Below are 12,985 nucleotides of genomic sequence, written 5' to 3'. Positions count from 1 at the left end.
AAAAGTATTTCTTCCAACCTGAGCTGAAAGGCCTAAGGAATGTTGTCCTTTCTTTTGCCTACCTGAAGGCAGATGTTGGAGATGCAGCCAGCCTGTGTTTGAACACTGTTTCATAGGGCAACGAAGCCCTGAGCACAATTAATGTCACCATGCACTTGAATTTCAAGTGCAATACGCCAATAAATTTGAGGGGGAAAAAATGTTTCTATGATCAAATGAGACTGGTTGAACACTTTTCTGAGGTCAAATGTTGGCAGGCAAAGCATTAAAGACAATGAAACAAGAGATTTTATTTTCTCCAGTGAAATACCCTTTAAAGAAATACACTTCAAACTGCAGCCCTCTAGAATGAAGCATCCTTTGATCTTATATCAATGCCATATTTTGGCATGGTTGGTAATCTATATACTAAAACTCTCGTTATCTTGTTTGTGACTGAACTTCAGCCAAGACGGTTCAAGATATCGTGACAATTTTAGGACCACCTTACTCACCATTGTCGCTTTAGTGATAACGCAAGTAGTTTTAATGAAATCGGAGTTATATTTTTAAAGTTATTCACATTTTTAAGTTTAAAAGGAGAGGAGGAGGGAGGGGGGGGGAAGGGGGGTTGAGGAGAGGGGGAGGACAGAGTGCTGCACCAATGCAGGTTTGGGCTCAACGGGTCCACTTGGTCTAGTTTCTTTACATCAAAGAAGTGTACATATTTATACAATTACTTTAAGTGAAATGATATTTATCTTTACGCCACTGTATTATCACAAATAGGTTTGGATAGTTCATCTGCAGAACTAGGATAATTTCTCTTATCTTGCGGAATAAACAGTTAAACTGATCAAAATGATATTTTACTCCATGAGTGATGGGAGAAATCAACATTAATTGAAATTTATTTCATTTTTAGTTTGAGACATTTCCGTGGTAAGTGATTTAACTGTCTTATAAATCAAAATTTGTTTGTACTTGACGAAAAACCACTTTTGCACAGCGACGCTAAACATTGTAGCTGTTTATAAACACTGGAGAAAGATGTACACCATAAGAACAAAAGGAAATAGGAGAGGGAGTAGCCAGTTGATCCCTCCAGTCTGCCTCAGGATGGCTCTTCAGATCCAAGCAGAAGACCACTGCCTACAACCATTAACATTAACTTGTATGTGTTAACGCACACAGACTGATGGTCTGTACTGGTGCCAAACGACGCACAAAGCTAGCTTTAAGGCAAGTTTAAAAAGTTCTACTGTTACAGACTGCTAGAGGTAGTCAGCTGGTCAAGCATCATCTAAAGTGACGGAATGGTCTATATTTCGAGTTACCCGGTTCTCCGATGGAAACTATGAGATTACCATCTTCCATCTGCTAAGGTGCCGCCTTTAACATTGACCTTTCCTTCTGTCGTGTTAGGTTCCATCCCAACCCCAAATTTGCTATCTGACCATGAAGGAGCACCTATTTACTCCATCACAAAATATAGATAAGCTGACACCCTTCGGTCAAGCAATCAAGAAAGCTGTACCAGAGCAATATAAAACCACCACGCATCATAAGTAAAAAATCTCTCGACAATACTTGAACCTCAACATCATGACTCGCACCATCTAGAGTCAGAGTTTCATACAGGGGGAACACATGCCCTTCTGCATAACCAGTGCCCCATCTATGCTAGTCTCGCCTGCATTTGGCCCATATTCCTCTAAACCTAACCATGTACATGTCCAAACTATCCTCCACTAGCTCATTCCATTTATCAACTTTGGTTGGTAAAAAAGTTGCCCCTCATGTTCCTATTAAATCTTACCCGTCTTACCTTAAACCTATGTCCTCACTCTTTATTTCCCCTACTCTTGGTAAAAAAGCTGCATTTACCATATCTATTCCTCTGTAAAACAAGTTACAGCAAATTGTAAATTACTTGGGACAAAACTGAATATTGAAACTGGGTGAAGTTTATCCAAATGTTTATATTTCAAAGTGTCTAATTCAGGAACGCACAAGCTCACATGACTGGTTTTATACTGCAGTATTGACAAATGCATAGAACAGCTGCCCAATTAAAAATCTAACATTAGTTATAGCAATCAAGAATTAAGTTTCAATTTCTGATTCATTTATACAAGAATTGTTAATCTAACAAATAAGCAGCATCTCAATAAATACATTTCAATTAATTTGCTGTAAAATGCACTACCATCCAATATAATGGAAGTGAATCTGCTGAAGAAACATATTTTTTAGTGGAACCAAACGGGATTAAGTCTTCATTGCAAAAAGAAAAATAGTAACATATCATAATTAGTAAGATGGGGTTCTAGGGTAAATGATTCTTTACCTCATGCTGAAGTCCTACTATTTTGAATGTAGTCTGCTTTTCCCAAAACGAGGCACAAACCAACGTGCTATTTCTCATTAACTGGAGAGGACAAGTTAAGACTAAAGAGGAAATGATCAATAGCTCAAATGGTGCCAAACAGTTTTATTAGAACAAGCACATAGCAGCAGTGTGCAGAATATATGTATATGTATGAGTTAACAATTGCACTTCTTCAGGACTCCTTATAAATATGCACTTCAGTTTAATCGTCACTTTCAGGTTTAGTCAGATTTATTTTGTTTTACCAGACCATAAATCATGACTCCAGACCTTTTGGTAAGGCATTTGTAAAATTCATTAGCAGGCTAACTTAGATTTGCACATGCAACTTAATTTACATTGCAATGAACACAGTTGTGTGAAATCCTCTACACAAACATATTAAAATTCATTGTCATCTCTTTAAGTCAGGCACAGCCTGAACATACAGAAAAGTATACACCTGTTGAAATATATAGTACAGCTAACAAAGTTGATCACTTTGTTCTGCAATGCCCGATGCTTTAGTATGAAAGATACTTCTCTTTTAATGCTCCTTAATTCAGAAAAATGAATTGCAGCTTGGGATAGGGTGCAGAAGCGCAAATTTAAATGGATCACATGGAGCAAATATTTAAGTTGTTTGAAAATCTAACACTACTAAAACAAATGTAATGTGTAGACCTGTAACTATGCAACATGTGTTTCAGTAAACTTGCACTGACATCTAATTGCATCACACTTTTTTTCATTCTGTTACATAGTTGCTGTCAGGTAAAATGTTAACCAAATCCAGGGGAATGTATGTATTCCAGAGGAGATTTTATTTTGAAATTAGGTTTTTTGAAAAACTAACGAAAAGTAGTTTCTAAATCTGAACCAGCATGACTTAAAACGCAGTACTCTACATTGATATTTCTTTTTTTGGCCTAAGGACTACACTTCAATAGATTTAATTTTTCAGAAAATGAACCTTAAGGCACACAAGTAGAATTACTGTTCATAAAAGTTAATAATTGAAAATCCGCACAAGATGAATGTGGTTTAAAAAGTAATATTACTATTTAGTTGATAAAGTTAAGCTATTTATGACAAGTAAGAGTTTGAAGATGAATTTAAACTTCAAATTAAATAATTTCAAAAGAAAAAGACAACTTAATTGATGTATTAAAATGAAGACATTATTCATAAAGAAAGACGGGTAATATCAACACAGTAAAACTCATGAGTATCGTTCAAAATTAGCACAATGCAAGGCTAAACGATTTTCAGAATATATTTTAAAAAGCTTTCATAGTGGAAGTATAAATCCTAATAGTTTTATATTTTCTAAGTATTGGTTGCATTTATTTGAAAATACATATGAAGAATTGAAATCCATATATGGTGTAAACAAAGATAAATTTTAGTGCAATGTCTTAAGATTTAATATTTTCTAAATGGAAAGAATTTTAGAAAAGCCAACTATTTTAAAAGTTGATATGCACTTTATATATGGTTTTATGGTTCATCTCTGATTAGCAATCTCTAAATGCACGTGCTCAATCCAGTAAAGTGTGAGTTACATTATTTTCACACAAAAAGTGTAGTTTTCTTATTTTCATCATGCCAGAATTCCAAAATAAAATGCTTATTCTTGGTGAAGTGACTGGATAATCAGTATCTTGAGAAAACGAAAAGACAAACTTGAAAATAAAAGATCAGATTCAATGTTACTTAGAACATTAAGAACCAAACATGGGTACAGCATTTGGCTGATGCCTGGAAACAACATTTTTAGTTGTCAACTGTTGCTAAGTCAAAACAATGTAAGAAACAATTGTTTTAAAATCAAAATAAACTACATCAATCCATCTACTTGTCACAGCAACTGATTTTTTAAAAATTAACAATTCCATGGATTAATAATCAAAATAGACAACATGTTTATGCGATACGATCTTTTGATACATTTTCTTCAAGAAGAGGATCATTTCTTCCAACATTTTGACAAGTACACTAAGCATTAATTGTATTATTGTGTAAAGACTAAGTTAATTTATCAATCTGCTAGCTGTGCAGGGTTGGAAATATTTAAAAGACAATAGTTTGTGCAATTTTTCAGCACTTAAATGGCCATATTCATTTTACTTAAAATCAGGCTGTATGTATATATAGAATAAGTATATAAATAATAATTGACTCCAGTTAAATCCAAACAGCTACATGAAATGAACAGCTATCTGGAAATTATTTAAAATAAAATTGGCATGTATGTAGCATTAAGAACACCTTCAGCTTAATTACCATTATAAGAATTCTGAAATAGCTGAGAATATCTGGGTGCTCGGAAACAACGACTCCGATTTTCTCGGTATCTGTGGAACTGCTGCAAAGATCTGCAAGGTTTGGAACGCCTCCTCAAAGCCGGAAATCCTCAACTTATTGTTGAAATGCAAGCCCATTTGTTGAAGCTGTTGGGAATCTGCTCTTGGATCTTGTGCTAGACAGATCTGTAACCCTGTAATTCATTTGAGTGGGATTGAGGGACTGCAGGGGGGGGACAAAAAAGGTCCATTATATTTTTAGAGTGCTTTAGTTGATTTTACTTAAACAAAAGGGGCAGGTGTTTACTGGCCTTCAAGGGCACACTCAGAGGAGATTTATGTGTGAGCAGTGTTATGGCCTGCTCTCGTCATCCCATTACACCACCCAAGGCTTTGCTGAACTGCAAAAGGTGCATTCAGGAGGATGGAAAATACAGGCGCTGAGCTTGTGTGGAAACCCTTGCTCAGCAACATCTAGTCCTACTCCACTTACTGCTACTGTGGATTTGTTTCTACGCATAACTTCCATTTAAATTAATATCTCCATTAACACGGCATTCAATAGCAGGTTTTTATTGCACACTACCTTTGCTTACATCCAGCAGACTAAATAAGCTAACAAATGTCTGCTGACAGGAAACTCCATATACTTCATGTACTTGTATGCATTACTTGTTAACAAAGCTTATTTGCACCTTCAAGACTGATGTTAATAGATAGCCGGACTTTATGAACACATTAATCGGTGATTATTATTGAAAAAAATATATTTTAAGGAAACTTTAAAAAGTTGACACAAAACACAAATGGAAAACCAATTGAAAATAAACGCTGCCTGAAAAGTATAAGTAGCTGTAAAGGCTGAAAGTGACATACTTAATAATGATGTTTAAACGCACTAGTGTATGTATTTTGTACTCCAGGCATAAACCCTTGATATGATAAATTATTACATTTGAAAATGAGTTGAGTTTCAGTAGATCTTCAGAACAAAAACAATGTTCGCTATTCTTAAGGCATGAAAATGAATGATGAAACACTTGCAAAAAGCCATGATAATTATTAATGTTTCATTAAGATTATATTATTTTAATAAATATATGACTGTCAAACAGCCATCCCTATTCTTGTGCATTCACTTTAAATTAAACTTTTGGTTTACCAAAAATTCACAGCTTTAGTGGAAAACAATATTTTAAACCAGCAGTGTTTAGGTCATGACCTATTTATAATTATGCCTGTTATTAAATAGGCGCACCTCAGCGTATGACCAGCTAAACCACAGGAACGCAGTAGGATTTAAAATAGCATTAATAACTTATGCATAGTTATTGTTTTCTTGTGAAGAATGTTATTTTTACTTCATCAAATTACCAGAGTGTTGAGCTTTCTAATTTACTAAACCCTGGCTCCTTTCGCAGTTCCCAGTAGTTTCCAATGCTCATCCAGGATTCTCTTTGATTACTTTCAGAAACTTTCCTGCAAAAAAAAAGTACATTTGTCAATGCATCTGTAAGACTATAAAATATAGGCGCAGAATTAAGCTATTCGGTCCATTTAGACCATTCGGTCATGGCTGATCTATTTTTGCTTCTCACCCCCATTACCTGCCTTCTCCCTGTAACCTTTAACACCTTTCCCAATCAAGAACATATCAATCTCTGCTTTAAAAGAACCCTTTATCTCTAAACCACTCAATACCATTGGCAATACATGCAGTAACTACTATCTATTCCTACAATAACTAATTTCCTTTAAAGCAGCAGGTAGTACATATAACATGAGACAAACACACTGAATCACTCACTTAAAAAACCGAGGCTGATAAATGGTATTGTTTTCCTCGATTAATCTTCTCCGCACTCTTTGCAGTTCTTCTATTCTGCGCTTCTCAGAAGCAGCGGCTTGGATATTTCCTTCTTCTAAGTATCTGATGAGAAAAAAAATGCAAGCCCAAGTATTGCTTCGGAAGATGAATATTTGATAGGTTATTGTTTAAACCAAAGGAATTCATATTTCCTTAATATTTTGTGAATAAGTTGGTGCATAACACCACAAAAGGAGGAGACAGAAACATCAACCCTCCTTTCTCACTTAGTGCCTCTAATTTTGCAATTAGGATTTGTTTTTGTTTTTTTAAACGTATTCATAACTAGACGTAAATAACAGTGGAAATTATTGATGGATATTTATCGTCCATCAATAATTGTACAAAGACTTAAGATGCAGGTACAGGACAACCTTATTTAGTGAGTCCAAAGTCACCAACAGGCAAGACCAGATCAAATAAACTTGTCTTTTAACGTTTTAAATCCCGTAGGGGGTGCACATGAATCTCGGTCTCTCATCTGCTTCACATGCATCTCCCGATGTAGCCTGTACATCAGCAAGACCAAGGAAGACTCAGCGACCGCTTTCCCGAACACTTGCTCTCGGCCTGTCAAGGCCTATCGGATCTCCCAGTTGCTAACTATTTTAACTCCCCTTCCCATTCCCATTCTGATCTTTCTGTCCAGGGCCTCCTTCATTGTCAGAGTGAAGTCACACACAAACTGGAGGAACAGCACCCCATATTCCTCTTGGGCAGCTTACAACCCAGCGGTATGAACAATGAATTAGGTAACCTCCAACAACCTCCCATTCCCCTTCTTCTCCTCCACATCCCTCTCTCTTTCTACCCCCACCCCACCCCACCTGGACTCGCACCCATTTCTCCACTCTTCCTCCACATCCCTCTCTCTTTCTACCCCCACCCCACCCCACCTGGACTCGCACCCATTCCCCTTCTCCACATCCCTCTCTCTTTCTACCCCCACCCCACCCCACCTGGACTCGCACCCATTCCCCTTCTCCACATCCCTCTCTCTTTCTACCCCCACCCCACCCCACCTGGACTCGCACCCATTCCCCTTCTCCTCCTCCACATCCCTCTCTCTTTCTACCCCCACCCCACCCCACCTGGACTCGCACCCATTTCTCCACTCTTCCTCCACCTGCATTCCTTTCTCTGGCTTCAAAATTCGTAACTCTTCAATCCTTTTGTCCCAAACATGTTTTTTATCTTCGTCTTTGTCCAACCATCTGCCTATCACCCTTGCCTATGCTCACCTATTACCTGCCATGATTTGTTCTGCCATGATTTGTTCTGCCCTTCTAGCTTTCTTTCACCCCCCTACAATCAGTCTGGAGAAGGCTCCCAATCCAAAAACGTCACCTATCCATCTTCTCCAGTGATGCTGCCTGACCCACTGAATTCCTCCAGCCCTTTATGTCCTTTCCTGCTCCTAATATACATGTTTAGTTTTAGCGATACAGCATGGAAACAGGCCACCGAGTTCACACTGACCATTGATCATCCTTTCACACACTAGTTCTATATTATCTCACTTTCGCATCCACTTCCCGCACACTACGGGCAATTTACAGAGGTCAAGTAACCTATATACCTGCATGTCTTTGGGCTGTGGGAGGAAACCGAAGCACCCAGAGGAAACCCACGTGGCCGCAGGGAGAATGTGCAAACACCAAACAGACAGTACCCAAGGTCAGGTTTGAATCTGGGTCTTTGGCGTTGTGAAGCAGCAGCTTTACCAGCTGCGCCACTGTGCTGCCCTAATATATGACACTTAATTCCCAGCCACTAAGTTGAAGTTTCAAATCTCTGGACAGTAGAAATCAGGATTAGACAATCTGTCTAGTGTAGAGCTGTTCTCTTAACCTCTAGTTCCATCACCGACATTTATATTGCATCTGCAAACAGTAATCACCAGAATGTGTATGAAAATTGGCTGAATCAATCTTTGAACTTAACACAACATAATAAACTTACTGTGTAGGAAGGAACTGCAGTTGCTGGTTTAAACCAAAGATAGACTAAAAATGCTGGAGTAACTCAGCGGGACAGGCAGCATCTTTGGAGAGAAGGAATGGGTGACCTTTTGGGTCTGAAGAAGGGCCTCGACCCGAAACGTCACCCATTCCTTCTTTTTTAGATTTAGAGATACAGCGCGGAAACAGGCCCTTCGGCCCACCGAGTCCGCGCCGCCCTGCGATCCCCGCAATCCCCGCACATTAACACTATCCTACACACACTAGGGACAATTTTTACATTTACCCAGTCAATTAACCTACATACCTGTACGTCTTTGGAGTATGGGAGGAAACCGAAGATCTCGGAGAAAACCCACGCAGGTCACGAGGAGAATGTACAAACTCCGTACAGACGGCGCCCGTAGTCAGGATCGAACCTGAGTCTCCGGCGCTGCATTCGCTGTAAGGCAGCAACTCTACCGCTGCGCCACCGTGCCGCCCTCCGGAGATGTCCCACTTCTCTCCGGAGATGTCCCACTGAGTTACTCCAGCATTTTGTGGCTATCCATAATAAACTTACTGGCAGTCAACATTTCCGTGTCTATCATTGGGTAACTGCGTTAATCACTCCAAGTACAACTTTCTAAACATGGAGTCAACATCCACCAAGGCGAATTCAAAATTCTATTTACTCTAGAAATTAGACAATTAGTTCTTTTTACCTCTGATCTGGTCTAAATCTCACATCAGAAGGTGGGAGGAACTCCTTCATTACTGGATCCAATTCATTCAGCTCGATGGCAAATCTTGTAAAACCATAATACATGTCACTGTTTGTTGGCATGGAGCCTGTGGAGTTAAGATGCATGTTGGCCTTGGTTTATTATTGTCACATGTATCAAGACACAATTAAAAACTTTGTTTTGCATTTAATCCAGACAGATCATACTGGAGATGAGTATAACAGGTAGAGCAAAAAAGGCTATAATCAGAATGCAGAATATAATGTAATATAAAATATATTGTTATTTGCAGCATATACAATAAACTAACTCATTATTGGCATGCAAACAAACACACAGGGCTTAAACCATTGTTACTGCAACAAGATCGCGATAAGCTAAATATTTATGCAATTCCATATTTATTAGATGTGAAATGCCGAATGTCCATTTTCCTGCACAGATGCTGTTTCCAACTGCTCTCCCTTTTATTGCCACTGTTTACTATGTTACTCTGAATCAAGAAAACCTCAGAGTCTAAGGTTTATTATTAGCAGCTTTAAATTGTTGTTAGTCAAATTCTAGACAATTTGCTTCTTCAGGATCATTTGCAGCTGGCTGTTCATTGTTTTGTTGAATTAAGTAATATGCATTGCCTAGCTTTAAATGCTGTGAGAAGTTGAATACCTTAACTTTTCACAGTTGGTTTGCAGTACCTGCTCCATCACATTGAGCCCTGCAGCACAGAAACAGGCCCTTTGGCTTGACTTGCCCATGCTGAACCAAATGCCCCATCTACACTAGTCCCACCTGCCTGTGTTTGGCCCATCTAAATCTTTCCTATTCACGTACCTATCCAAATATATTTTACATGTTGTTAAAGTCCTGCCTCAACTACTTCCTCTGGCAGCTTGTTCCATATACCCACCACCCCTTGAGAGGAAAACAATTATCCTCAGGTTTTTATGAAATCTTCACCCTCTCACCTTAAACCTATGTATTTTGGTTCTTGATTCCCCTACTCTAGGTAAAAGACACTGTGTATTCACCCTATCTATTCCCCTCAGCATTATCCACCTTTCTAAGATCACCCCTCAGCTTCCTGTGTTCTAAATTTCAACAACCCTCTGGGTGAAAATCAAAATTCCTTAAATCCCCTCTAAATTTCCTACCCCTTACCTTAACCCTAAAGCCACTGGTTGTAGTCACTACTTTTAGCTAAATGTTTTTACCCAATCTATACCCCTAATAATCTTGTAATCCTTTATCAAGATGCTCTCCACCCTCTCTGCTTCAAGGAAAACAAACCCAGTTTAATCAGTCTCTCTCACCGCTGACACACTCATCCTAGTGAATCTCTGCACCAAATCCCGTCACACAGCCACTCACAACCTCCCGATAATATGAACTGCATATAGTTTCCCCAAATACTGCCTGACTAATGATTTATAGTTACCAGAGTCATGCATGAAAAAGCTACTGTTTAGTTTAGAGTTTAGAGATACAGCATGGAAATAGGTCCTTTGGCCCACCGAGTCCATGCCATCAATCACTTGCACACTTATTTTATAATATTCCAAGCCTCGTACCCTACACACTAGGGGCAATTTACAGGAGCAAATTAACCTGGAAACCCACACATCTTTGGAATGTGTGAGGAAACCAGAGCACCCAGGGAAAACAAGGTCACAGGGAGAACATGCAAACTCCACACAGACAGCACCCGAGGTCAGGATCAAACCCCGATGCTGATAAAACAGAATTTACAATCTGAACAAAATATTCACAGTACAGAATAAGCTTGGCTTATGAAGAGTTCAAATGGTACAGTAAAATACTTAGATTTATTTTAACTGCCTTGTCGTAATCGTTAAACTTTAATGAGTGAGCACTGGTCGTTCCTGTTTATAACCGTTTACATTTCCACCTATTATACAGGCTTGGCAAAGGCATTATCTAGGTAGGTTCAAGAGTTTATCTGGAAAGGCAAAGGTTTTTATCCAAATGAGCACAATAATTTTTCGTTGGACAGCATCATTCCAGTTTTAGACAGTCAGGGATTTGCATCTATTGGCTCAGAAAGCCCCACTTAAGATTGTAGTTGCATGTTTTTCCACTAGCTTATTCATTGGTTGTGTTATGCAAAAGATTTGTCTCAGTTTCAAGATCCCCCTCACATTCTACCAGATAAGCATGTGTTTCAGTCAATAGGACAGGTCACTGCTTTACATAAAACTTCTACAATACACCCATGAACTGAACGCTGCCTATAACCAGCTTCACATCAGTCCACTGCCACTACAGCATATGCCTCTTCTCTTCTTCACTGTTGAAAGAACAGGATATTCAAAATCACTTGGTATCAATGAAACACAAGCAAAATGAAGATAAATCTGCTCATAAGAGGGAATGCATTGAGCAAATGCACAGGCAGATACATTGGCAGAGATTAAGAGAAATTTGCTGTTTGTTTTTAGTCGATTTATGTAATTCACCAATTCACCACAACTAATACAACAGGAGCAGAATTTGCAGACGTAAAATTATCTGCAATTTTCAAAATGTATTTTCCTACAGAATCTCTGGAAGTGGAATGGCTTCCAGCAGTAATAATATTCGAATCATTTTAAACCAAAATAATGTTCATTTGTCCCCAAAGGCAGCCATGGAAATATCAGGGGTAATTTTAAAATAATTGACAAGATTTTACAGTTGTTTCCCTTCAAAAGGGTACTTAAAACTAAATGGATTTAAAAAAAATAGGCATGCACTCAAAACCTGACCTATTTACACTGGTTTTATTAGGTTAGAATTTTCCTGTTATGTTGAATGGATGTTTTCGAGATACAGTGCGGAAACATGCCCTTCAGCCCACCGACCAGCGATCACCCCATACACTAGCCTACACACTAGAGACAATTTACAATTTTACCAAAGCCAATTAACCTACAAACCTGTACGTCTTTGGAGTGTGGGACGAAACTGGAGCACCTGGAGAAAACCCACGCAGTGAAGGGGAGATTGTACAAACTCTGTACAGACAGCACCCATAGTCAGGATCGAACCCGGGTCTATGGCAGCAGTTTTACCGCTACGCCACTAAATGTGCTGCCCATTTTGTGCCTTTTAGTTTTCCATACCACTTACTGAAACGTTAAATGATGCGATTTTTGGTTACCAATTTACTTCTGTGTAAAACACAACTGATTTATGTCACAAATGACTACGTGGCCAGAGTAGAAATTTAATCAGTACATGAGAACTCCAAACACAATGCAAATGGTAATAAGCAGCAGATAATACGAAGAAAATAAAACGCAGTCTTTGCCCTCCAAATGTCAAGTTTGCGTCATCAGTTATTTAATTGGTTGCTCCTCCAGACCGAATTGTAAAAAAAATAATCTGACTTATGACTTGGTGAACACACCTGGTCTCCATATGCATTTGGCAGAGGGTGGAACTCCACAGTACAGGCCTTCGTGCCACTTGCCAAACATCCGCCGCACCACTTTCCCCTCCTGATCCATCACAAATCCTTGGACCTCATTTACATTTGAACTCCAGTAACTTCCCTTTGCAAATAAAAGGATAATTGTTCATTCTATGCTGATTCATTTAATTGTCCGTGTTTTCTTTAGGGTCACACAGCATGAAAACAGGCCCTTCGGCCCAACTTGCCCCATCTAAACCGGTCCCACCAGCCTGTGTTTCGCCCATATCATCTCTAAACCTTTCCTGTCCATGTACCTGTCCAAATGTCTTTTAAATGTGGTGATAGTACCTGCCTCAACTACCTT

The 12,985-nt window shown here is 38.7% G+C and overlaps 1 protein-coding gene across 4 annotated transcripts in view; it reads right to left on the bottom strand.

Annotated features, from left to right (window-relative positions):
- Positions 1-3,521: 3,521 nt before the first annotated feature.
- osbpl6 (oxysterol binding protein-like 6) overlaps positions 3,522-12,985 on the bottom strand; it is a 95,648-nt gene continuing 86,184 nt past the window's right edge. For all 4 annotated transcript variants that reach the window (XM_078404001.1, XM_078404000.1, XM_078404004.1 and 1 more), the window contains exons 19-22: positions 12,616-12,760; positions 9,189-9,315; positions 6,464-6,586; positions 3,522-6,135 (exon numbers count right to left, since the gene is read on the bottom strand). In XM_078404001.1, the coding sequence (XP_078260127.1) occupies positions 6,027-6,135; positions 6,464-6,586; positions 9,189-9,315; positions 12,616-12,760 (504 nt within the window). In that variant the 3' untranslated portion in view covers positions 3,522-6,026. The remainder of the gene's footprint in view (positions 6,136-6,463; positions 6,587-9,188; positions 9,316-12,615; positions 12,761-12,985) is intronic.

The sequence above is a fragment of the Rhinoraja longicauda genome, chromosome 8, assembly GCF_053455715.1.
Source record: "Rhinoraja longicauda isolate Sanriku21f chromosome 8, sRhiLon1.1, whole genome shotgun sequence".
Taxonomy (NCBI): Eukaryota; Metazoa; Chordata; class Chondrichthyes; order Rajiformes; family Arhynchobatidae; genus Rhinoraja; species Rhinoraja longicauda.
This window is presented reverse-complemented; position numbering and strand designations above follow the sequence as displayed.